This window comes from Danio rerio, chromosome 22, assembly GCF_052040795.2.
Source record: "Danio rerio strain M-AB ecotype USA chromosome 22, GRCz13ab, whole genome shotgun sequence".
Taxonomy (NCBI): domain Eukaryota; kingdom Metazoa; phylum Chordata; class Actinopteri; order Cypriniformes; family Danionidae; genus Danio; species Danio rerio.
In genome coordinates, this window is record NC_141042.1 from 26,964,558 (window position 1) to 26,992,219 (window position 27,662).

The window sequence follows — 27,662 nt, forward strand, 5'->3', positions numbered from 1 at the left end:
ATGATGTGCATGTGTCTTACTGTTAGGGGTTTGGTAATTGTATTGACTTAATATCTTAAACCACATTAGAAACCAACCAAATCCATTGGCTGAATTTAATTCATTGGCTTGAGTCGAATCTTAAGCAGCATTTAAAATGCTGCACCATAATATTGACATCTGACCTACTAGCAAATAGAGGGATTATTCTTCCCAAACTAAAAGTTTGTTCACCTTTAGGTGAATTTAAACCTTAAAATTCTGTTTTAAAGTAAAATGAGGTTCAAATCAAGGGTTGAGTATATTGACAATCTTAAGTTTTGGTTGATCAATCATTCTAGTCAAAAATAATAAATCAACATTCAGTTGGACTTGTTTTAAGGTGAGATGTGTTTCTGTAACCAACATAATCCAAATGGTATTTTTGATGCTGGTACAATTATTTGTGTTGCTTGGGTTGTTATTTAAGCTTAAAATGTTGTGGTTTGTGCAACTGAATTTTAGCTTTTTGCAATAGTTTTTTTTTTTGTTGTAGAAACAAGATCATGTTAAACATTAATTTATTCCCCCTTTTTTTCAGTGTTTTTGACGTCAGTCTTAAAACTGTTCTTAAGGTTAACTTGTCTATTTATTCATCTGAATGGTTTGTCACAATTCTGATTTTAATGAACTAAATTAAATTTATATGGCTTCTTTACAAAACCTAGCTAGATTTGTTGATTCAAACCAACATTTTGTAAATAAATACAGGCTACTTCACTGAATTTGATTTGGTTAAAGCTTATAGCCAACCACAAGGATTAGCCTGTGGTGTAGGTTTAAAACTGAAAGCACTAATAATAACCTTAACTCCTATTTGAACGATTAAGTTATATTTTAGGAAAATAATCGATCGCTGGAGCCACACATTCAATAGGCCTATTTAATTTCTAGTGTCCAGAGATTCGCACAAACTAAAGAAGACGGTGTGGTGCACAGGCATCGCTCTGTACCACTCACACCAGCGGCCTATAAATATGAATCAGTAAGGAATACATTCACCATTTTTTCCCATCCATTCCATATTCATGGTCTTCAAATATGATTGCAGATATTGAGACCCTTCGCAAACTCTGGAAAGGTTCTCAAGTTAATGCTCCAGTATTATTTATAGAACATTTTGTACTGACACTATCAGAAAGCTGGTAAATCAATTGTTTGCATGTTTTGTGAATTGCTAATGGGCCAGTTTATGAACATTTAATGTACAACTAGAACAAACAGAATCAAGGCCAGTTAAGCAAATGGGTTTCATGACTTGTCCATTGAATGGCGTAGCTATATGGGATCAAGCGCTGCACTGTCCCAGCTGCCAACACCAGATTGTCTGATCCTTGTATCGGCACAAACAAGTACCTGAGAGTCAAATACTGCTGCAGGCGTAAGTTATTGTTCAGAGCAATCAGGTTGCACGAGTGATTTCAATATTTAATGTGTTTCTCTTTGTTTCACCTGCAGGTTGTAGGGGCTGATCTTTTGGATTTACACTATTTTTGTAAGCAACTCCACATCAGTTGGACAAAAATATTTTATGAAGGGTTTTATTATATGGGTTTTATTAGAACTAAATCCCAAAAAAGCAGTTTGTTGAAGCATAACTATGCTGCATATTACTGTAGTTTAAAAATAGCATCCATATTAACCAATAAAAGCACTGTTTCTTTTCATGGTTAATCCTGTTATCCTTCTGTGTTGTGAGCTTACAATCAATAAATGCTATTTAAGGTGACTTAAACGGATTTTCAGCCTTTTTTCTCCCCATATTAGTTTGTTAACTGAATTCTGGTATACAATTTGTAAAACTTTTGGAAAAGTAGTGGTTAAGTGTAGCAGTCTGCTTTTACAACAGTTTGTTTGTGACTAGTTAACTGTCTTGGTCAATTATCTGAAACCACAAGAGAAATTAACCAAATCTACTGGCAAATCTAGTCTTTTTCTTTTTCTTTCTCTTTTTAAAAACTTTTGATAATCTAACCCCAGGAGGATTCCTGAGTTATGTAACACCTTGTGTCAAGTCTTTAAACATCTTTTTAAAATGCTGCCCCCTGCTGCTGACTTGTGATTTCCAAGCAAAAGTTAAAAGACTATTAACCCCAAAGTGGAAGTTTAATCGCCCACAAGTGGTTTTGAACCTTTCAAGTTTCTTCTGTTGAACACAGTAAAAAAAAAAAAAAGGTTTGAATCTTCATCTTTGGAGTGAAGATTCATTTGGCAAAAAATCAATGGTGGGCTGCTTTTACTTCCACTTTTATTTTAAGGTGAGGTGTGTTTCTCAGTCCTCTGTATGCTCCAAATTAGGGATGCTCATTTCGGTTAATTTTGCTAACAGACAACCGCCGCTCGTGGTCAGATTACTATAAAAAAAAAAAAAACTTTTTTAAATGTATGTGTCTATTTTGTGTCTGACACATTAAATATTGCATTTTAAAATACTAATTTATTTTAACATGCTAGCATATTAGTAACAGAACATAACAGAGCATATTCATGCACCTGCAGTTTTTCTAATAACACAGAAGAACAGAATAAACTAAATAAAATGAATAAAATAAATAGGCCTGCCCTAAGTTATTTTCCACTTAAATAATCCAAGCTTTTTAAAAGTTCTCTGTAGTTGTCTTGACAACACAAACTGCTGCTCTGGGATGAGCCACAAGCAAAACACCTGCGGCTTTTAGTAAACCATTTAAAAGATGCCCCTCTTAACGCAAACAAACGCATTTGATCGGCCCCTTATGCAGCCAAACTAAAAATGTATAAAAGAATGTTTTTAATCGTTTAACTGATATCATTAATCAGTTACAAACGCACCCGTTCGGTTAACGGTTAATCTATTATTTTGATCATCCCTACTTCAAATTAATCCCAAATAGTCTCGTTATTGCTGGTAAAATATTCAATATTGGTTAGTGTAAGTGTTTAAATCTGTATTTTTGTCCAAATGCCAAAAACAAAATGCCATTTAATATTTTTTTAATGTTTTCAATTTTTAGTTTTGATTTCAGAAAATTAATTTTAAAACATTCATTCTTAAAGCAAATTGGCTATTGTAGTCATGTTTTGTCATCTGAATTGTTTGTCACAATCTGATTTTAGTCAATCTAATTAATAAAGTTCTTAAAAATGGTAGCTCAAGTTTTGTTCATTTAGTCTAATATTTAAATGAATAAAGGCTACAACTGCTTCACTGAATTAAGTCAAAGCTGTAGGCCTAGCACAAGTATTAGCCTGTGCTGTAAGTTTAAAACAGAAAATGTGGATAATAATCTATACTCTTAATTGAATGATTAAATTATATTTTAGGATGAAAATCAATTGCTGAAGTCGCAATGATAAAATAGGCCCATTTCATTTCTAGTGTCCTGAGACTCACACAAAATAATGAAGTTGGGTACTCTCGGCAGCAATAACACCAGTAAATGAGTGCATGATTGTGAAATTGGAAGTAAAGCGACTGTGCTGGGATGTGAGAGGTTTTCTCTGTATAGGCAAACCACTTACAGTTTTTATTGATCTTGTGAGTTATCCAGCATAAACAAAAGATTATTATTTAAATATAGAGTATTTGGATGCTGATCACCCTCTGGGAAATATGTCAAAATGATGGACAGCCTTCAGCTTTTTACATCTCTGCTGAAAAGATGTATTTAAAAAAAGTAAATAAATGTGCGAGAGACACACTTCAGGTAAATCACATCTGCTCTTCAAGTTAATAGTTTATTAAGACATGCATCAAGTGTTTGAAAGGGAAAAAAGGTCATTGAACGTGTGCAAATAATCATATTTATGTAATAGAAGCAGCACAAATGAAACCAACAAACAAGACTAGTTGAGATGAATTTGGACCTTGGTGGGCTAAGAGACCCCAAAAACTTAAATTGAATATTATTTCATTTATAAAACTATACAAAACACAATAAACAAGAGTATTTGGAGAGGCGACTGGAGACGTTATTCATCAATTCAAAGTCATTGTCTAATATTGTGAAAAGAGAAGCAGCACAAATGAATCTTTCACTGTCCCAAACTAGCACAAATGAAGCAAACGGTACATTTTAGGCTGAATTTAGAGCAGTTGGTGGAGCTGAAAAACAAATCACAAAGTCCAACATTATTTTAACATCTGAAAAACCAAAGCAGCACAGATGGATTTTCCCTCCCGAATGTTTCAAAACTATTTTGCTGTTTAGAGTTGGGTTTGGGCTCCTCCTGTTGTCCTCGGCGGAGCGGTGTGGTGCACAGGTGTCGCTCATTACCACTCACACCAGCGGCCTATAAATATGAATCAGTAAAGACTACAAGCACCGTTGTGGACGGCAGCAGAATCATGCGCTCTCTCAGTTTATTGTTTACCTGTGAGTTTCTTGTTGAATAGTCTATGGACATTTATATGTAGTTTTGGTGATGTGTGAAGTTTCTTACTGGATTATGTCATGGTCAGCTAATAATGTGAGTCTGTGTGAGATTAGCAGTGCACGTGTGTTCATCAGTTTTCTTGTTTTTCAGTGGTGTTTCTGAACTCCATCCTGCTGATATCTGCAGATGATTACTGTAAGAGGTCTACTGGTGAGTGTCATATCACTTCCCAAGTTATTTATTAGTTCGTGTAATTCTCAAAGGAACTTTAAACACCGAGTCTTTCTTAGTTTGTAATGTTGCAACTATTTAACACCTTATTGGTCATTCGCTCTAATGACTGAAGTCTACCAGTTTAAGTTCCTATTTGGACATTAAAGTGAGACCCTATCATTTTGCAGACATAGCAACTGCGTGTGAGCACTCTGTCCTGGATCTGTCCTGTCCAGGTAAAGTGTTCAAGTGGCACAATCCATTAAACTTGTTTGTTCTATAATGCTGCTTTTTTTTTTTTTTTTTTTTTTTTTTTTTTTTTTAAATTCTCAAATGCTCCACCATTTGCTTCTGTCTCCATGTAGATCATACTAGGATTAAGATCCTTGCAGCAAACTATGGACGTACAGAAAGAAGAAGCTGCCGCAACCGTCCATATGGGCAGCTCCGAAACACCCACTGCTATACACCAAATGCTGTCTTCATTGTGGCAAGACGGTATAATGTTTACAACTTAACAAACAAGGCCAGTTAATCAAATGGGTTTCATGACTTGTCCTTTCTGTGCTGTAGCTGTAACTGGAGAAAGCGCTGCTCTGTACCAGCCACCAACAGTGTGTTCTCTGATCCTTGTGTCGGCACATACAAGTACCTGAGAGTCAAATACTGCTGCAGGCGTAAGTTATTGTTCAGAGCAACCAAGCTGCACAAGTGATTTTAATAACTGATGTGCTTGTTTCTGTCTTGCAGGTCGTAGGGGCTGATCTTGTGGATTTGGATTTTGTCAGCATCTCAACATTGGCTGGACCAAAAAAGAAACCTTTAATGCTTCACATATGAAGATCAATCATGGGTTTTATTACAATAATTCCCACAAACATGTTTTAGTTGAAGTGTGACTACATTAACTATTACTGTTGTTTATAATGGCATCTATAAGAGTTTCTTTTCCTAGTTAATCCTGTCGTCCATATGTTGTGTTGGGAGTTTTCATGAAATAAACGCCCTTCAGAACGTGGCTTGTGTGTGTTTTTTTTTTTTTTTTTTTTTTTTTTTTTTTTTTTTTTTTTTTTGCCCTCCTCTTATTGGTAGTATCCTGACTGAATACAGGCATTATAATTTGTAAAACTGATGTAATATCTGAAAAACATTGTGGAAAAGAGTAGCAATTTGCGTTTTACTGTAGTTTGTTAGTGGCTACCTAAACTGTCCTGATAAAATAAATGATGTCTATGTGTCTTACTGTTAGGGGTTTGGTAATTGTATTGACCATATATCTTAAACCACATATGTAACCAACCAAATCCATTGGCTGAATTTAATTCATTGGCTTGAGTCGAATCTTAAGCAGCATTTAAAATGCTGCACCATAATATTGACATCTGACCTACTAGCAAATAGAGGGATTATTCTTCCCAAACTAAAAGTTTGTTCACCTTCAGGTGAATTTAAACCTTAAAATTCTGTTTTAAAGTAAAATGAGGTTCAAATCAAGGGTTGAGTATATTGACAATCTTAAGTTTTGGTTGATCAATACTTCTAGTCAAATAATAAATCAACATTCAGTTGGACTTGTTTTAAGGTGAGATGTGTTTCTGTAACCAACATAATCCAAATGGTATTTTTGATGCTGGTACAATTATTTGTGTTGCTTGGGTTGTTTTTAAGCTTAAAATGTTGTGGTTTGTGCAACTGAATTTTAGCTTTTTGCAATAGTTTTTTTTTTTTTGTAGAAACATGATCATGTTAAACATTAATTTATTCCCCCTTTTTTTCAGTGTTTTTGACGTCAGTCTTAAAACCGTTCTTAAGGTTAACTTGTCTATTTATTCATCTGAATGGTTTGTCACAATTCTGATTTTAATGAACTAAATTGAATTTATATGGCTTCTTTACAAAACCTAGCTAGATTTGTTGATTCAAACCAACATTTTGTAAATAAATACAGGCTACTTCACTGAATTTGATTTGGTCAAAGCTTATAGCCAACCACAAGGATTAGCCTGTGGTGTAGGTTTAAAACCGAAAGCACTAATAATAACCTTAACTCCTATTTGAACGATTAAGTTATATTTTAGGAAAATAATCGATCGCTGGAGCCACACATTCAATAGGCCTATTTAATTTCTAGTGTCCAGAGATTCGCACAAACTAATGAAGACGGTGTGGTGCACAGGCATCGCTCTGTACCACTCACACCAGCGGCCTATAAATATGAATCAGTAAGGAATACATTCACCATTTTTTCCCATCCATTCCATATTCATGGTCTTCAAATATGATTGCAGATATTGAGACCCTTCGCAAACTCTGGAAAGGTTCTCAAGTTAATGCTCCAGTATTATTTATAGAACATTTTGTACTGACACTATCAGAAAGCTGGTAAATCAATTGTTTGCATGTTTTGTGAATTGCTAATGGGCCAGTTTATGAACATTTAATGTACAACTAGAACAAACAGAATCAAGGCCAGTTAAGCAAATGGGTTTCATGACTTGTCCATTGAATGGCGTAGCTATATGGGATCAAGCGCTGCACTGTCCCAGCTGCCAACACCAGATTGTCTGATCCTTGTATCGGCACAAACAAGTACCTGAGAGTCAAATACTGCTGCAGGCGTAAGTTATTGTTCAGAGCAATCAGGTTGCACGAGTGATTTCAATATTTATTGTGTTTCTCTTTGTTTCACCTGCAGGTCGTAGGGGCTGATCTTTTGGATTTACACTATTTTTGTAAGCAACTCCACATCAGTTGGACAAAAATATTTTATGAAGACTAAACATGGGTTTTATTAGAACTAAATCCCAAAAAAAGCAGTTTGTTGAAGCATAACTATGCTGCATATTACTGTAGTTTAAAAATAGCATCCATATTAACCAATAAAAGCACTGTTTCTTTTCATGGTTAATCCTGTTATCCTTCTGTGAGTTTTCAATCAATAAATGCTATTTAAGGTGACTTAAATGGATTTTCAGCCTTTTTTCTCCCCATTTTAGTTTGTTAACTGAATTCTGGTATACAATTTATACCGTTCGGTTAACGGTTAATCGATTATTTTGATCATCCCTACTTCAAATTAATCCCAAATAGTGTCGTTATTGCTGGTAAAATATTCAATATTGGTTAGTGTAAGTGTTTAAATCTGTATTTTTGTCCAAATGCCAAAAACAAAATACCATTTAATATTTTTTCACTTATTTCAACTTTTAGTTTTGATTTCAGAAAATTAATTTTAAAACATTCATTCTTAAAGCAAATTGGCTATTGTAGTCATGTTTTGTCATCTGAATTGTTTGTCACAATCTGATTTTAGTCAATCTAATTAATAAAGTTCTTAAAAATGGTAGCTCAAGTTTTGTTTATTTAGTCTAATATTTAAATAAATAAAGGCTACAACTGCTTCACTGAATTAAGTCAAAGCTGTAGGCCTAGCACAAGTATTAGCCTGTGCTGTAAGTTTAAAACAGAAAATGTGGATAATAATCTATACTCTTAATTGAATGATTAAATTATATTTTAGGATGAAAATCAATTGCTGAAGTCGCAATGATAAAATAGGCCCATTTCATTTCTAGTGTCCTGAGGCTCACACAAAATAATGAAGTTGGGTACTCTCGGCAGCAATAACACCAGTAAATGAGTGCATGATTGTGAAATTGGAAGTAAAGCGACTGTGCTGGGATGTGAGAGGTTTTCTCTGTATAGGCAAACCACTTACAGTTTTTATTGATCTTGTGAGTTATCCAGCATAAACGAAAGATTATTATTTAAATATAGAGTATTTGGATGCCGATCACCCTCTGGGAAATCTGTCAAAATGATGGACAGCCTTCAGCTTTTTACATCTCTGCTGAAAAGATGTATTTAAAAAAAGTAAATAAATGTACGAGAGACACACTTCAGGTAAATCACATCTGCTCTTCAAGTTAATAGTTTATTAAGACATGCATCAAGTGTTTGAAAGGGAAAAAAAGGTCATTGAACGTGTGCAAATAATCATATTCATGTAACAGAAGCAGCACAAATGAAACCAACAAACAAGACTAGTTGGGATGAATTTGGACCTTGGTGGACTAAGAGACCCCAAAAACTTAAATTGAATATTATTTCATTTATAAAACTATACAAAACACAATAAACAAGAGTATTTGGAGAGGCGACTGGAGACGTTATTCATCAATTCAAGGTCATTGTCTAATATTGTGAAAAGAGAAGCAGCACAAATGAATCTTTCACTGTCCCAAACTAGCACAAATGAAGCAAACGGTACATTTTAGGCTGAATTTAGAGCAGTTGGTGGAGCTGAAATTCACAAAGTCCAAGATAATTTTAACATCTGAAAAACCAAAGCAGCACAGATGGATTTTCCCTCCCGAATGTTTCAAACTATTTTGCTGTTTAGAGTTGGGTTTGGGCTCCTCCTGTTGTCCTCGGCGGAGCGGTGTGGTGCACAGGTGTCGCTCATTACCAATCACACCAGCGGCCTATAAATATGAATCAGTAAAGACTACAAGCACCGTTGTGGACGGCAGCAGAATCATGCTCTCTCTCAGTTTATTGTTTACCTGTGAGTTTCTTGTTGAATAGCGCAATGAACATTTATACGTAGTTTTGATGATGTGTGAAGTTTCTTACTGGATTATGTCATGTGCAGCTAATAATGTGAATCTGTGTGAGATTAGCAGTGCACGTGTGTTCATCAGTTTTCTTGTTTTTCAGTGGTGTTTCTGAACTCCATCCTGCTGATATCTGCAGATGATTACTGTAAGAGGTCTACTGGTGAGTGTCATATCACTTCCCAAGTTATTTATTAATTCATGATTATAATGTATAATTCTCAAAGGAACTTTAAACACTTAGTCTTTCTTAGTTTGTGATGTTGCAACTATTTAACACCTTATTGGTCATTCGCTCCAGTGACTGAAGTCTACCAGTTTAAGTTCCTATTTGGGCATTAAAGTGAGACCCTATCATTTTGCAGACATAGCAACTGCGTGTGAGCACTCTGTCCTGGATCTGTCCTGTCCAGGTAAAGTGTTCAAGTGGCACAATCCATTAAAATTTGTTTGTTCTATAATGCTGCGGTTTTAATTCTCAAATGCCCCACCATTTGCTTCTGTCTCCATGTAGATCATACTAGGATTAAGATCCTTACAGCAAACTATGGACGTACAGAAAGAAGAAGCTGCCGCAACCGTCCATATGGGCAGCTCCGAAACACCCACTGCTATACACCAAACGCTGTCTTCATAGTGGGAAGACGGTATAATGTTTACAACTTGACAAACAAGGCCAGTTAATCAAATGGGTTTCATGACTTGTCCTTTCTGTGCTGTAGCTGTAACTGGAGAAAGCGCTGCTCTGTACCAGCCACCAACAGTGTGTTCTCTGATCCTTGTGTCGGCACATACAAGTACCTGAGAGTCAAATACTGCTGCAGGCGTAAGTTATTGTTCAGAGCGATGAAGCTGCACAAGTGATTTAAATAACTGATGTGCTTGTTTCTGTCTTGCAGGTCGTAGGGGCTGATCTTGTGGATTTGGATTTTGTCAGCATCTCAACATTGGCTGGACCACAAAAGAAACCTTTAATGCTTCACATATGAAGATCAATCATGGGTTTTATTAAAATAATTCCCACAAACATGCTTTAGTTTTGAAGCGTGACTACATTGACTATTACTGTAGTTTATAATGGCATCTATAAGAGTTTCTTTTCCTAGTTAATCCTGTCGTCCATATGTTGTGTTGGGAGTTTACGTTGAATAAACACCTTTCAGAACGTGGCCTATGTTTTATTCTTTCCCTCTTTGCCCTTCTCTTACTGGCTGTTTCCTGACTGAATACAGGCATTTTAATTTGTAATACTGTTGTAATATCTAAAAACATGGGGGATAAGTTTAGCAATTTGCCTTTTACTCTAGTTTGTTAATGGCTATCTAAATTGTCCTGATAAAATATCTGATAACGTGCATTTGTCTTACTGTTAGGGGTTTGTTAATTGTTTTCATGTAATAACTTAAACCACATTAGTAACTAACCAAATCCATTGGCTGAAATTTATTTATTTATTTATATATAATGTAACCTCCAGGAGGATTTTTGAATTGCTTGAGTTGAGTCTTAATCAGCATTTAAAATACTGCACCCTAATATTGACTTCTGACATACTAGCGGATAAAGGGATTATTCTTCCCAAACTTAAAGTTTGTTCACCTTCAGGTGAATTAAAACCTTAAAATTCTGTTTAAACAAAGTAAAATTAGGTTGGATTCAAGGGTTGAATATATTGACAATCTTGAGTTTTGGTTGATCAATCCTGTCAGTAAAATATTATATCAACGTTCAGTTGGATTTGTTGTAAGGTGAGATGTGTTTCTGTAACCAACATGCTCCAAATAGTATTGTTGTTTCTGGTACAATTATTATTTGTGCTGCTTGGGTTGTTTTTAAGCTTAAAATGTTGTGATTTGTGCAACTGAATTTTAGCTTTTTGTAATAGTTTTTTTTTTTTTTTTTAATAGTAGGAACAAGATTATGTTAAAACTTAATTTATTCCTCATTGTTTTTAGTGTTTTTACTTTGATGTCAGTCTTAAAACAGTTCTTAAGGTTAACTTGTCTATTTATTCATCTGAATGGTTTGTCACAATTCTGATTTTAATGAACTAAATTGAATTTATATGGCTTCTTTACAAAACCTAGCTAGATTTGTTGATTCAAACCAACATTTTGTAAATAAATACAGGCTACTTCACTGAATTTGATTTGGTCAAAGCTTATAGCCAACCACAAGGATTAGCCTGTGGTGTAGGTTTAAAACTGAAAGCACTAATAATAAACTTTACTCCTATTTAAATGATTAAGTTATATTTTAGGAAATTAATCGATCACTGGAGCCACACATTTAATAAGTCTATTTAATTTCTAGTGTCCAGAGATTCGCACCAACTAATGAAGACGGTGTGGTGCACAGGCATCGCTCTGTACCACTCACACCAGCGGCCTATAAATATGAATCAGTAAGGAATACATTCACCATTTTTTCCCATCCATTCCATATTCATGGTCTTCAAATATGATTGCAGATATTGAGACCCTTCGCAAACTCTGGAAAGGTTCTCAAGTTAATGCTCCAGTATTATTTATAGAACATTTTGTACTGACACTATCAGAAAGCTGGTAAATCAATTGTTTGCATGTTTTGTGAATTGCTAATGGGCCAGTTTATAAACATTTAATGTACAACTAGAACAAACAGAATCAAGGCTGTTATTGCTCGAGTGATGTCACTGACGTCACTGTCTCTGTTCGGTCGCCTCACTGCTTGTGTTTGGAGTTTGGACTCGCAATTGACATATAATTCATAAAATACTTCCTCATTCGCTAAGTATTTCTCTCTGACTTAGGGTGAACAAACCCTTAATACATTTATACAAACAAAACTGCTTTAAAACGTTCTGTCCCTCGAGCATCCGCCTGTTGTTTGTAGCTTTAGCCTGCTAGCACCACTGGTCAGCTAAAGCTACCGATCTCTTACATTCACTCATTTTTTTTGACTTACTGGCCTTGCTCTTCACCCTGTACATTGTCGCTTGTGTGTCTGTCCTTGAGTGCAGGAGAAGCATCGATGAAGGCGCTGGAGCTGGAAGCAGTGGAGTCCCAGATTCGCACCCTCGAGGTGAGGTGGACACGGCTGCAGGAACAACGAGCTCTGCTTGTACCTAACGCTAATCATCTAAGGTAAGCGGAAGATACAACTACATCACTCCCTCTACTTCAACCCCTCGTGTTTCTCTGTCCACGTCCAGTGCACCGGGCTCAGCAAGGCGTCACGCCGACACCCGGCTGCCACGGCGCCTGGCTGCAGCCGTGTAAGGTGCTTGCCAGGTCCCAGGGCAGGACGTCTCCTCCTCCTGTGTTCGAGATCTCCACGGAGAACCGCTTCTCCCCACTACGTGAGACGGGTCCTGATGTGGCCATCATCGGTGACTTGATCGTTTGCCACGTCCGCACCGCCTTCTCCAAAGGTAACAAAGTACATACTTTCTGCTTTCCTGGGGCCTCATGTATGAAGACTTGCGTGGAAACATACTAAAACATTGCGTACGCACTTGCATTGCGTAAGCTGTAAATGTGCGTATGCAGAAAAAAATTCAGATGTATGAAACACTGCGTACGCCGAATCCCACGCATATTCTTTTGTACATCCGAATGAACGTGAAACTGAGCGCAAGATGCACGAGCACAAAACCCCTCCCTGCCTCCTCCCCTGTATGAATATGCTAATGACTCTACTTTGGCAAAACCCAACGAAAAAGCAATGGCAAAAGCAAGCAAAAAGAGAAACTTTGAACAGAATGTGAAATGGAGGTGCTGCTTTCGGAGGTAGACCGGAGAAAAGTGGTGTTATTTGCAAGTTTGTTCTCCGGAATTAACAACAAAAGAAAAAAAAATAGAGTGGGAGAGTTTACCTGATGCGGTTAACACAGTTGGGTCTGAACATCGCACTGAGTGAATTAAAAAAGAAATAGTGTGATTTATAGGTGTAAAATGTTGCAATACTCTTAACAGTCTCAGTGGCGCAGCTCGTAAAACGCATGTCAACATGTTTTGATACGTTCAAGCATGAACTCGGTTCGAATCCAGCGTCTGATGAACTCTTTCTTCCTTTTTCCCCGCTACATATCAGATTTTGCCAACTATTTATCACGAGAAAGACAAGTAGGAATCATTAATAAGTCTGTGCATCATATTTTATTTGCACATTTATTGAATGGAAATGTTTCTGATTCACGCATGCAAATTCATCTTCAGATAATGTCTTTATAGCAATGTGCGTGCAGTAGATAGCTCAGATTACAATGGGAAAACAGGCGACCGCTACAAATTGCGCTTTAATGTTTAGCTGGTCAACTGTATGGTATGGAAACCTTATATACCTGCTAGATGAACCCGTCTCATACAGCTGCCATTGCAAGGCTCAGACACTTTGTAGAGAGCAATTTAACACAACAGCCTCTAGGAGTCGCCAATGGAAATAAAACAGACACGCACAAAAAATGTGCGTACGCCAGTCATAAAGCTGGCGTGGAGCTGTGCACATTCCTACATTCAGTTCATTGTTAGTAAATCCAAACGTGAGCGATTCTGAGCGTGAAACCTGGCGTACGCAAAGTTTTGGTGGGTACGCAGCATTGATACATGAGGCCCCTGGTGCACGAGTTAAGAATATTTCTACACAGATTACAATGATCCTGGGCGCTGCCGAGAGCCCTGGTGCCGTCGTCCTCCAAATGGGGACGAAAGACACCGGGCTCCGGCAGTCGGAGTTCCTGAAGAAGAACTTCAGGAACCTGATCGAGACAGTTCAACGCGCCTCGTCTGCCATGCAGATCATCGTTTCTGTGCCACTTCCTACCTACTGCCGAGGAAATGAAAGGTTCAGTAGACTTTTTGCTCTGAATGAATGGCTATAAACATGGTGTATAGAACAAAAATTGCTCTTTGCTAATAACTGGAATCTTTTCTGGGAGCGTCTTAGGCTTTTCCGTGCTGACGGCCTGCACCCTAGTCGAGCTAGTGCTGAACTCTTGTCGGACAACATCTCCAGATTACTTCGCTCCATCTGACTAGTAGGTAAAAATCCACAAAGTTCACATTATAACCACATAGATTCTTGTTCGTCCCACTTAAACTACAGTAATGCATATCTGGCTAACCCCATAGAGACTGTGTCTGTTCCTCGTATTATTAGAGATCAAGAAACAAACGTACTGTGTGCTCCAGAAATAATCTATCAAGAATCAAACCAGAAAAAACGGTAAAAAGTGAAAATACTAAAATTTCGTAAAGCTTGGTCTCCTAAACATCAGGGGCTTCATGTACGAAGACTTGCGTGGAAATCTTACTAAAACATTGCGTACGCAGAAAGCTGTAAATGTGCATATGCAGAAAACAATTCAGATGTATGAAACACTGCGTACGCCGAATCTCACGCATATTCTTTTGTACATCCGAATGAACGTGAAACTGAGCGCAACATGCACGAGCACAAAACCCCTCCCTGCCTCCTCCCCCGTATGAATATGCTAATGACTATGCTAATAGCAAAACCCAAAGAAAAAGCAATGGCAAAATCAAGCAAAAAGAGAAACTTTGAACAGAATGTGAAATGGAGGTGCTGCTTTCGGAGGTAGACCGGAGAAAAGTGGTGTTATTTGCAAGTTTGTTCTCTGGAATTAACAACAAAAGAAAAAAAATAGAGTGGGAGAGTTTAGCTGATGCGGTCAACACTGTTGGGTCTGAACATCGCACTGAGTGCATTAAAAAAAGAATAGTGTGGTTTATATGTGTAAAATGTTGCAGTATCCTTAACAGTCTCTGTGGCGCACCTCGTAAGACTCATGTGAACATATATTGACACATTCGAGCATAAACTCGGCTTGAATCCAGCGTCTGATGAACTCTTTCTTCTTTTTTTCCCCGCTACATATCAGATTTTGCCCACTATTTATCACGAGAAAGACAAGTAGGAATCATCAATAAGTTTGTGCATCATATTTTATTTGCACATTTATTGAATGGAAATGTTTCTGATTCACGCATGCAAATTCATCTTCAGATAGTGTCTTTATAGCAATGTGCGTGCAGTAGATAGCTCAGATTACAATGGGAAAACAGGCGACTGCTACAAATTGTGCTTTAATGTTTAGCTGGTCAACTGTATGGTATGGAAACCTTACATACCTACTAGATGAACCCGTCTCATACAGCTGCCATTGCAAGGCTCAGACACTTTGTAGAGAGGAATTTAACACAACTGCCTCTAGGAGGCGCCTATGGAAATAAAACAGACACGCACAAAAAATGTGCGTACGCCAGTCAGAAAGCTGCTGTGAAGCTGCGCACATTCCCACGTTCAGTTCATCGTTAGTAAATCCAAACGTGAGCAATTCTGAGCGTGAAACCTGGCGTACGCAAAGTTTTTGTGCATACGCAGCGTTGATACATGAGGCCCCAGGTCACTTGCACCTAAAGCACTTATCATAAATGAAATAATAACAGAAAACAATCTTAATGCACTCTGTCTCTCTGAAACCTGGCTGAAACAAAATGACTATATTAGCTCAAATGAAGCAACTCCTCCAGGATTCTTATATAAACATGAGGCTCGTCAAACTGGTCGTTTAGTGATTTCCTTAATGTTAATCAAAGAAACGGACTTATGTTTAGCTCCTTTGAAGTAATAGCGCTTAATGTTCAGCTTCTAGATACTATGCAATAACCTATGTTATCTCTCACTTTTATCACCATATATAGACCCCCAGGACCCTATGTCAATTTTCTAAAAGAATTTTCAGATTTTATTTCTGACTTACTAGTCAAAACTGATAAAATGCTAATTGTAGGTGACTTTAACATCCACATAGATGACGCTAACGATACATTAGGGCTCGCGTTTATGGATTTAATACACTCATCTGGGATAAAGCAAAACGTTGTGGGTTCAACCCATCACTTAAAGCATACATTAGATCTAATTCTGTCTTATGGAATCGAGGTTATTGACGTAGACATTATACCACAAAGTGATGATATTACTGATCACTACCTCTTACTATATAAGCTGTGTTTACCTGAAATTAGCAAACCCGCTCCAATACTCCGCCCTAGTAGAACTATTGTTCCGTCAACCAAAGATGAATTTATAAATAACTTACCTGATCTCTCTTTATTTCGTAATGCACCCGCAAACTCAAATGATCTTGATGTAGTAACCAGCAGTATGGATGGCATCTTTACTAGCACACTAAATACTGTGGCACCCATCAAATTAAAAATGGCTAGAGAAACTCAAAACAAAACAGCAACCCGCGCCCTGGAACGTAAATGGAAAAAAACTAATTTAGAGGTCTTTAGAATTGCGTACAAAGACAGTATGTCCAGCTATAGGAGGGCTCTAAAATCTGCCAGGACCGAGCACCTGCGCAAACTGATAGAAAATAATCATAACAATCCTAGATTTTTATTTAACACCATCTCTAAATTAGCAAATAATCGGTCATCCTTGGAACAAACTGTTCCACCGCAAATTAGTAGTGATGACTTCATGAATTTTTTCAGTGATAAAATAGAAGGCTTTAGACAGAAAATAGGAGATGCCAAACTGTCTGCACCGGCTTATACTCCAAATCCTGTAAATATTTCATTGAATCATAATAATAACCTACACTGCTTCAAAATCATAGAACACGAAGAGTTAGTAAAAATTATAAATAGCTCTAAACCAGCTACGTGTATGCTGGACTCAATTCCAACAAAATTACTGAAAGAGCTGCTACCTGCTATAGGAGAACCTCTTCTTAACATTATCAACTCTTCTTTATCTATAGGCCATGTTCCAAACTCGTACAAGCTAGCTGTTATTAAGCCTATTATTAAGAAACCGCAACTGGACCCCAACAACTTAGCTAACTAAAGGCCTATTTCAAATCTTCCATTTATGTCTAAAATACTTGAAAAAGTTGTTTCTACTCAATTATGCTCCTTTCTGCAGACGAACAATATTTTTGAAGTCTTTCAGTCAGGTTTCAGGGCTCATCACAGTACAGAAACCGCATTAGTGAAAATAACCAATGATTTACTCTTAGCTGCTGACCAAGGGTGCATCTAGCTATTAGTTTTACTCGATCTTAGTGCGGCATTTGACACCATTGACCACGATATCCTCATAAATCGCTTAAAGTCTACAGGTGTCCAGGGACAGGCTCTACATTGGTTTAAGTCATACTTAACTGACTGTTACCAGTTTGGGAATATTAATGGACAGCCTTCACAAGTCAGCCCAGTAAAGTATGGGGTGCCTCAAGGATCAGTTTTAGGCCCTTTACTGTTTACAATTTACATTCTACCTCTGGGAGACATTATTAGAAGACATGGGATCAGCTTTCACTGCTATGCAGATGATACTCAATTACATATTTCAACTAAACCTGACGAGACGTCTCAACTGTCTAAACTAACTGTGTGTATCAAAGACATTAAAGACTGGATGACCAACAATTTTCTTCTCTTAAACTCCGACAAAACAGAATTATTACTTATTGGGCCTAAATCTTGTACACAGCAGATCTCGCAACTCAATCTACAATTAGAGGGATACAAAGTTAGCTTTAGCTCTACTATAAAAGATCTAGGTATCATATTAGATAGCAATCAAACTTTTGAAAATCATATATCCCATGTCACAAAAACTGCTTTCTTTCATCTGAGAAATATCGCTAAATTACGAAATATGCTATCCATCTCAGATGCAGAAAAGCTAGTCCATGCTTTTATGACTTCGAGGCTGGATTACTGTAATGCTCTATTTGCTGGCTGCCCAGCATCCTCTATTAACAAACTTCAATTAGTACAAAATGCAGCAGCCAGAGTTCTGACCAGGTCTAGAAAATATGATCATATCACCCCAATTTTATCCTCCTTACACTGGGTGCCTGTAAAGTTTCGTATTGAATTTAAAATATTACTTCTCACCTATAAAGCTCTAAATAATCTAGCTCCTGTTTATCTAACCAACCTTCTGTCTCGCTACAATCTAACTCGCTCTTTAAAATCTCAAAATTCAGGGCTTCTGGTAGTGACTAGAATAGCAAAATCAAGTAAAGGAGGTCTAGCCTTCTCCTTTATGGCTCCTACACTCTGTAATAGCCTTCCTGATAATGTCCGAGGCTCAGACACACTCTCCCAATTCAAAACTAGATTAAAGACCTATCTGTTTAGTAAAGCATACACTCAATGCATCATCTAGCGGGTTCCACACAGGCTTCTGCATCTTGTTTATATACACTATGAACAGCAGCTACGCTAATTATTCTCTTTATTCTCTATTTTCACCTGGGGATACTCATCCCGAGGTCCTCAGATTATGCGGAGTCACTGATTGGATCCAAGACCAGCGACATGATGATCCCAAGGTTTCCATATCCGGGACCAGGCCGTATCCTGAGCTGCTGCTGCGCTGATGGTCATGGGGAGTGGAGAACATGAGTCTGATTCCAGCGACGCTCCAGGGACAAACGAGTCTTCGCTGAGGCCCGCTTCCAGCCTCCACCGTGGTGACTGAAGCTCTGCACAAGAATTTTGGCCAGCGAGAAATTAAAATGGTCGTGCCCAACTGAGTCTGGTTCTCTCAAGGTTTTTTTTTCTTCACTCCTATCAGGTGAAGTTTTTTTTCCCTCTCCGCTGTTGCCACTGGCTCGCATGGTTCAGGATTGGTAGAGCTACGCATCGATGAATTTGCTCTTCAGTGTTTGAACTCTCAGTAATGATTCAATCACACTGAACTGAGCTAAACTGAACTGAACTTAACCACTAAAAACTGAACTACACTGATCCTGTTACTATGACCATTATGTGAAGCTGCTTTGACACAATCTACATTGTAAAAGCGCTATACAAATAAAGCTGAATTGAATTGAACTCTCTCAGTTCAAAACTAGATTAAAGACCTATCTGTTTAGTAAAGCATACACTCAATGGATCACTTAGCGGGTTTCCACACAAGTTTCTACATCTTGTTTACATACACTATGAACAGCAGCTACGCTAATTATTCTCTTCATTCTCCATTTCCACCTGGGGATTCTCATCCCGAGGTCCCCAGATTATGCGGAGTCACTGATTGGATCCAAGTCCAGTGACGAGATGATCCCAAGGTGTCCAGGCCATATCCTGAGCTGCTGCTGCGCTGTTGGTCATAGGGGAGTGGAGAGCATGAGACTGATTCCAGTGACGTTCCAGGGAATGACGAGTCTTCGCTGAGGCCATCTTCCAGCCTCCACTGCTGAGACTGCAGCTCTGCAAAAGATATTTGGCCAGCGGAGAAATTAAAATGGTCGTGCTGAACTGAGTCTGGTTCTCTCAAGGTTTTTTTCTTCAATCTCCTATTGGTGAAGTTTTTTTTTTTTTCCCCTCTCCGCTGTTGCCACTGGCTTGCATGGTTCAGGATCTGTAAAGCTACGTATCGATGAATTTGCTCTTCAGTGTTTGAACTCTCAGTAATGATTTCAAACCACACTGAACTGAGCTAAACTGAACTGAACTTAAACACTACAAACTGAACTACCCTGATCCTGTTACTATGACCCTTGATGTGAAGCTGCTTTGACACAATCTACATTGTAAAACCGCTATACAAATAAAGCTGAATTGAATTGAAAAAAGGCCAGTTAAGCAAATGGGTTTCATGACTTGTCCTTTGAATGGCGTAGCTACAGTATATGGGAACAAGCGCTGCACTGTCCCAGCCACCAACACCAAATTGTCTGATCCTTGTGTCGGCACATACAAGTAACTGAGAGTCAAATACTGCTGCAGGCGTAAGTTATTGTTCAGAGCAATCAGGTTGCACGGGTGATTTCAATATTTATTGTGTTTCTCTTTGTTTCACCTGCAGGTCGTAGGGGCTGATCTTTTGGATTTACACTATTTTTGTAAGCAACTCCACATCAGTTGGACAAAAATAATTTATGAAGACTAAACATGGGTTTTATTACAACTAAATCCCAAAAAAGCAGTTTGTTAAAGCATAACTATGCTGCATATAACTGTAGTTTAAAAATGGCATCCATATTAACCAATAAAAGCACTGTTTCTTTTCATAGTTAATCCTGTTATCCTTCTGTGAGTTTGCAATCAATAAATGCTATTTAAGGTGACTTAAACGGATTTTCAGCCTTTTTTCTCCCCATATTAGTTTGTTAACTGAATTCTGGTATACAATTTGTAAAACTTTTGGAAAAGTAGTGGTTAAGTGTAGCAGTCTGCTTTTACAACAGTTTGTTTGTGACTAGTTAACTGTCTTGGTCAATTATCTGAAACCACACCAGAAATTAACCAAATCTACTGGCAAATCTAGTCTTTTTCTTTTTCTTTCTCTTTTTAAAAACTTTTGATAATCTAACCCCAGGAGGATTCCTGAGTTATGTAGCACCTTGTGTAAAGTCTTTAAACATCTTTTTAAAATGCTGCCCCCTGCTGCTGACTTGTGATTTCCAAGTAAAAGTTTAAAAGACTATTCACCCCAAAGTGAAAGTTTAATCGCCCACAAGTGGTTTTAAACCTTTCAAGTTTCTTCTGTTGACACAGTAAAAAAAAAGGTTTAAATCGTCATTTTTGGGGTGAAGATTCCTTTGGCAAAAAATCAATGGTGGGCTGCTTTTACTTCCACTTTTATTTTAAGGTAAGTTGTGTTTCTCAGTCCTCTGTATGCTTCAAATTCATCCCAAATAGTCATTGCTGGTAAAATATTCAATATTGGTTAGTGTAAGTGTTTAAATCTGTATTTTTGTCCAAATGCCAAAAACAAAATTCCATTTAATATTTTTTCACTGTTTTAAATTTTTTAGCTTTGATTTCAGAAAATTAATTTTAAAACATTCATTCTTAAAGCAAATTGGCTATTGTAGTCATGTTTTGTCATCTGAATTGTTTGTCACAATCTGATTTTAGTCAATTTAATTAATAAAGTTCTTAAAAATGGTAGCTCAAGTTTTGTTCATTCAGTCAAATATTTTTGTGTAAATAAATAAAGGCTACAACTGCTTCACTGAATTAAGTCAAAGCTGTAGGCCTAGCACAAGTATTAGCCTGTGCTGTAAGTTTAAAACAGAAAACGTGGATAATAATCTGTACTCTTAATTGAATGATTAAATGATATTTTAGGATGAAAATCAATTGCTGAAGTCGCAATGATAAAATAGGCCCATTTCATTTCTAGTGTCCTGAGACTCACACAAAATAATGAAGTTGGGTACTCTCGGCAGCAATAACACCAGTAAATGAGTGCATGATTGTGAAATTGGAAATAAAGTGACTGTGCTGGGATGTGAGAGGTTTTCTCTGTATAGGCAAACCACTTACAGTTTTTATTGATCTTGTGAGTTATCCAGCATAAACAAAAGATTATTATTTAAATATAGAGTATTTGGATGCCGATCACCCTCTGGGAAATCTGTCAAAATGATGGACAGCCTTCAGCTTTTTACATCTCTGCTGAAAAGATGTATTTAAAAAAAGTAAATAAATGTGCGAGAGACACACTTCAGGTAAATCACATCTGCTCTTCAAGTTAATAGTTTATTAAGACATGCATCAAGTGTTTGAAAGGGAAAAAAGGTCATTGAACGTGTGCAAATAATCATATTTATGTAACAGAAGCAGCACAACTGAAACCAACAAACAAGACTAGTTGGGATGAATTTCGACCTTGGTGGGCTAAGAGACCCCAAAAACTTAAATTGAATATTATTTCATTTATAAAACTATACAAAACACAATAAACAAGAGTATTTGGAGAGGCGACTGGAGACGTTATTCATCAATTCAAAGTCATTGTTTAATATTGTGAAAAGAGAAGCAGCATAAATGAATCTTTCACTGTCCCAAACTAGCACAAATGAAGCAAACGGTACATTTTAGGCTGAATTTAGAGCAGTTGGTGGAGCTGAAAAACAAATCACAAAGTCCAAGATAATTTTAACATCTGAAAAACCAAAGCAGCACAGATGGATTTTCCCTCCCGAATGTTTCAAACTATTTCAAGTGGTGCTTGCTGCAGAGCCATTTGAGGAGAGGTGAGCTCCAGAGAGGGGGAGCTTAAGCTTGAGCTCCACCTTTTTTGCACTTCTTCTACGAGTGATGTCACTGGGGGTAGGGTTAGGGGTGGGGTTGGTGTACGCATTAAAACAACTTACAGGAGGAGGAGCGACAGCTCATGCTCCCCCTCTCTGGAGCTCACCTCTCCTCAAATGGTTCTGCAGCGAGCACCCTCTCAACTATTTTACTGTTTAGAGTTGGGTTTGCGCTCCTCCTGTTGACCTCGGCGGAGCGGTGTGGTGCACAGGTGTCGCTCATTACCACTCACACCAGCGGCCTATAAATATGAATCAGTAAAGACTACAAGCACCGTTGTGGATGACAGCAGAATCATGCTCTCTCTCAGTTTATTGTTTACCTGTGAGTTTCTTGTTGAATAGCGCAACGAACATTTATTTGTAGTTTTGGTGATGTTTATGTCATGTGCAGCTAATAATGTGAATCTGTGTGAGATTAGCACTACACATCTGTTCATCAGTTTTCTTGTTTTTCAGTGGTGTTTCTGAACTCCATCCTGCTGATATCTGCAGATGATTACTGTAAGAGGTCTACTGGTGAGTGTCATATCACTTCCCTAGTTATTAATTCGTGATTATTATGTGTAATTCTCAAAGGAACTTTAAACACTTAGTCTTTCTTAGTTCGTAATGTAGCAACTATTTAACACCTTATTGGTCATTCGCTCTTATGACTGAAGTCTACCAGTTTAAGTTCCTATTTGGGCATTAAAGTGAGACCCTATCATTTTGCAGACATAGCAACTGCGTGTGAGCACTCTGTCCTGGATCTGTCCTGTCCAGGTAAAGTGTTCAAGTGGCACAATCCATTGAACTTGTTTGTTCTATAATGCTGCGGTTTTAATTTTCAAATGCCCCACCATTTGCTTCTGTCTCCATGTAGATCATACTGTGATTAAGATCCTTGCTGCAAACTATGGACGTACAGAAAGAAGAAGCTGCCGCAACCGTCCATATGGGCAGCTCCGAGACACTCACTGCTATACACCAAACGCTGTCTTCATAGTGGGAAGACGGTATAATGTTTACAACTTAAACAAGGCCAGTTAATCAAATGGGTTTCATGACTTATCCTTTCTGTGCTGTAGCTGTAACTGGAGAAAGCGCTGCTCTGTACCAGCCACCAACAGTGTGTTCTCTGATCCTTGTGTCGGCACATACAAGTACCTGAGAGTCAAATACTGCTGCAGGCGTAAGTTATTGTTCAGAGCAACCAAGCTGCACAAGTGATTTTAATAACTGATGTGCTTGTTTCTGTCTTGCAGGTCGTAGGGGCTGATCTTGTGGATCTGGATTTGTCAGCATCTCAACATTGGCTGGACCAAAAAGAAACCTTTAATGCTTCACATGAAGATCAATCATGGGTTTTATTAAAAATAATTCCATAAACATGTTTTAGTTGAAGCATGACTACATTGACTATTACTGTAGTTTATAATGGCATCTATAAGAGTTTCTTTTCCTAGTTAATCCTGTTGTGTTGAGAGTTTACATTTAAATAAATGCCTTTTATAATGTGGCCTATCTTTATTTTTTTTTTTCCCTCTTTACCCTCTTACTGGTTGTTTCCTGACTGAATACAGGCATTATATTTTTGTAAAACTGTTGTAATATCTTAAAACATGATGGATAAGAGTTGAATTTCGTGTTTAACAGTAGTTTGTTAGTGGCTACCTAAATTGTCCTGATAAAATATCTGATAATGTGCGTGTGTTTTACTGTTAGGGGTTTGTTAAAATTGTTTTGATATCTTAAACCACATTAGTAATTAACTAAATCCAATAGCTGTAAATTATTATTTATGTGTGTATATATGAATGACAACTTACCTCAGCATGATTTTGGAATCACTTGCGTTTAGTCTCTATCATATATATATTATTATTATTATTTATTTATTTATTTTTTTATATAAATGTTGCACCCCCATTTTGACCTCGCACATAAAGTGATTATTCTTCCCAAACAAAGTTTGTTAACCTTCAGGTGCTTTTAGACCTTAAAATTCTGTTTAATCAAGTAAAATAAGGTTTGAATCAAGGGTTGAATATATTGAGTCTTGAGTTTTGGTTGAACAATCATTTAGTCAAATAATAAATCAACATACAGTTGGATTTGTTTTAAGGTGAAATGTTTATTTTTAACCAACATGCTCCAAATAGTATTGTAGTTGCTGGTGCAATTATTATTTGTGCTGCTTGGGTTGTTTTTAAGCTTAATGTTGTGGTTTGTGCAACTGAATTTTAGCCTTTTGCAATATATATATATATATATATATATATATATATATATATATATATTTTTTTTTTTTTTTTAAATGGTAGAAACAAGATCATGTTAAAAATTAATTTATTCATTTTTTTCATTTTTATTTTGATGTCAGTCTTAAAACAGTTTTTAAGGTAAGCTTGTCTTTATTCATCTAAATGGTTTGTAACAATTCTGATTTTTATTAACTAAATTGAATTTATATGGTTTTCTTACAAAACCTAGCTAGATTTGTTGATTCAAACTAGGGATGCACTGATACCGGTATCGGGTCGCTACTTGGTTCAAATACTCGTATCGAACATGAAAGGCCGATACCATGCACCGATACCACTCAACAGAAATTCACTACATGGATGTGATTTGTTGTCCTACCTGACTTTGTTTTAATTAGCCCAATGTATTATATAATAATAGTTTAGTCCTTATAAACAGTCCATTTATAAAATACATTATTAACGAATCTTTAGGCTACTGAAGAATAAACCGAAAATGCAATACGACCCTTGCGTAATGATCACAGCTAAACAAGCTAGCACTCATTTTATTTATAAACTAAATAAAAAATGAAAGATATTTTAAGTAACAGAACATTATGTAAAAAAACTAAAGACTACAGGCTAAATAAAAGCGTATAGTCAGTGCTGAGCATCTGCGGTCACAGCGCGCGTGCAGTTTACAGCTTCTGTAAAGAGCAGACACACAGATCTCAATAAACACCATGTCAATGTATAAATGTTTCTATAAGTGTCGTTAATGGAATAATTATAACGATATGATCTAGTTTTTGGGTATATGCCAGCTTTGAGCTCTTTAAGCATGCGCTCTCTCTCTCGCCAGCCGGCAGGTGACATGCGAGGGCGACACACTTAGGCTACACTGGCAAGATGACAGGTGCGATTTGACTGTTGTTTCTTTTTTAAAATGCCTTTTATTTTAAAAATCTCTCAGTAATATAGGCTATCGGGTAGCATAATCTCCCTCAGAGATATTGGCGTTCAATAACGTGGTGCGCAGTAACCAAACACCGCCCTGTATGCTTACACACCGCTTACAGCTCTGGTGTGTTATAAATTACATGTTTAAATGACAGCGAGACATGCTACATTTAGTTTTCATTGTAAAATATACATTATAATCCTAATCCAGTACACAGTAAAATAATATTTTTGAATGCTCGTCTATTGGCGGTGTATATAGCCGTTAAGCTTAAATAGGCTGAGCATTTTTTAAATAATATTAAAACACATTAATACAAACTAGATTACATTTTTTTTTAGTTTCTGTATATTTTCTATTAAACGAAAAACGCAATGAATTGTTTATTTTGGTATTCATTTTATTAGAATTAATATAGCCTAATTATTAGTCGACTTAACTTCTACATAATATCAGCTCTGATTGTGTTTATACAGATATCCCACAAATAGACTTTTTGGCTCAAAGATATTTATGCCTGTTAGTTTCAGTGCTGTATTTTCACAGATTTCGCAAAGGCTTCAGCTATTCTGTCAGCTGGTACCAGCCTCAGTCTTGCGACTTGACTTGTGTGGTGTCTGTATCAATGTCTGCATGACAGCTAGAGCAAGATGAGATCAGACCTCATAGATTCGATGTGTGGCCGCACGTCACAGTTATTTTACATTGTAAAAGCGCTATACAAATAAAGCTGAATTGAATTGAACTCTCTCAGATCAAAACTAGATTAAAGACCTATCTGTTTAGTAAAGCATACACTCAATGCATCACTTAGCGGGTTTCCACACAAGTTTCTACATCTTGTTTATATACACTATGAACAGCAGCTACGCTAATTATTCTCTTCATTCTCCATTTCCACCTGGGGATACTCATCCCGAGGTCCCCAGATTATGCGGAGTTACTGATTGGATCCAAGTCCAGTGACGAGATGATCCCAAGGTGTCCATATCCGGGACCAGGCCGTATCCTGAGCTGCTGCTGCGCTGTTGGTCATAGGGGAGTGGAGAGCATGAGACTGATTCCAGTGACGCTCCAGGGACAGACGAGTCTTCGCTGAGGCCCGCTTCCAGCCTCCACTGCTGAGACTGCAGCTCTGCAAAAGATATTTGGCCAGCGGAGAAATTAAAATGGTCGTGCTGAACTGAGTCTGGTTCTCTCAAGGTTTTTTTCTTCAATCTCCTATTGGTGAAGTTTTTTTTTTTCCTCTCCGCTGTTGCCACTGGCTTGCATGGTTCAGGATCTGTAAAGCTACGTATCGATGAATTTGCTCTTCAGTGTTTGAACTCTCAGTAATGATTTCAAACCACACTGAACTGAGCTAAACTGAACTGGATTTAAACACTACAAACTGAACTACACTGATCCTGTTACTATGACCCTTGATGTGAAGCTGCTTTGACACAATCTACATTGTAAAAGCGCTATACAAATAAAGCTGAATTGAATTGAAAAAAGGCCAGTTAATCAAATTTGTTTCATGACTTGTCCTTTGAATGGCGTAGCTACAGTATATGGGAACAAGCGCTGCACTGTCCCAGCCACCAACACCAAATTGTCTGATTCTTGTGTCGGCACATACAAGTAACTGAGAGTCAAATACTGCTGCAGGCGTAAGTTATTGTTCAGAGCAATCAGGTTGCAAGGGTGATTTCAATATTTATTGTGTTTCTCTTTGTTTCACCTGCAGGTCGTAGGGGCTGATCTTTTGGATTTACACTATTTTTGTAAGCAACTCCACATCAGTTGGACAAAAATAATTTATGAAGACTAAACATGGGTTTTATTAGAACTAAATCCCAAAAAAGCAGTTTGTTGAAGCATAACTATGCTTCATATTACTGTAGTTTAAAAATGGCATCCATATTAACCAATAAAAGCACTGTTTCTTTTCATAGTTAATCCTGTTATCCTTCTGTGTTGTGAGTTTGCAATCAATAAATGCTATTTAAGGTGACTTAAACGGATTTTCACCCTTTTTTCTCCCCATATTAGTTTGTTAACTGAATTCGGGTATACAATTTGTAAAACCTTTGGAAAAGTAGTGGTTAAGTGTAGCAGTATGCTTTTACAACAGTTTGTTTGTGACTAGTTAACTGTCTTGGTCATTTATCTGAAAACAACCCAAGAAATTAATCAAATCTACTGGCAAA

General features: G+C 37.2%; 3 protein-coding genes and 1 long non-coding RNA gene across 4 annotated transcripts; 3 read left to right on the top strand and 1 right to left on the bottom strand.

Annotated features, from left to right (window-relative positions):
- The first annotated feature begins 4,321 nt into the window (after window positions 1-4,321).
- si:dkeyp-98a7.5 lies at window positions 4,322-5,605 on the top strand. Its single transcript, NM_001160362.3, is given in 6 exon segments — window positions 4,322-4,373; window positions 4,525-4,584; window positions 4,776-4,823; window positions 4,953-5,085; window positions 5,161-5,264; window positions 5,338-5,605. Coding segments are annotated over 6 exon segments (387 nt in total). The 5' UTR covers window positions 4,322-4,345; the 3' UTR covers window positions 5,352-5,605.
- A 3,483-nt stretch (window positions 5,606-9,088) lies between these two features.
- Window positions 9,089-10,386, top strand: si:dkeyp-98a7.8. Its single transcript, NM_001160373.2, has 6 exons — window positions 9,089-9,154; window positions 9,307-9,366; window positions 9,569-9,616; window positions 9,718-9,850; window positions 9,926-10,029; window positions 10,103-10,386. Exons 1-6 carry the CDS (start codon window positions 9,127-9,129, stop codon window positions 10,114-10,116), a joined length of 387 nt encoding a protein of 128 aa, NP_001153845.2. The 5' UTR covers window positions 9,089-9,126; the 3' UTR covers window positions 10,117-10,386.
- A 2,875-nt stretch (window positions 10,387-13,261) lies between these two features.
- Window positions 13,262-20,309, bottom strand: LOC147831588 (uncharacterized). The gene is made up of 3 exons (XR_015522178.1): window positions 19,226-20,309; window positions 15,335-18,484; window positions 13,262-13,527 (listed from the first exon to the last, which is right to left on the bottom strand). It is a non-coding gene; the product is annotated as an uncharacterized LOC147831588 (long non-coding RNA).
- Window positions 20,310-22,554: 2,245 nt separating this feature from the next.
- Window positions 22,555-23,782, top strand: si:dkeyp-98a7.9. Its single transcript, NM_001365960.2, is given in 6 exon segments — window positions 22,555-22,606; window positions 22,741-22,800; window positions 22,999-23,046; window positions 23,147-23,279; window positions 23,352-23,455; window positions 23,529-23,782. Coding segments are annotated over 6 exon segments (387 nt in total). The 5' UTR covers window positions 22,555-22,578; the 3' UTR covers window positions 23,543-23,782.
- Window positions 23,783-27,662: the final 3,880 nt, after the last annotated feature.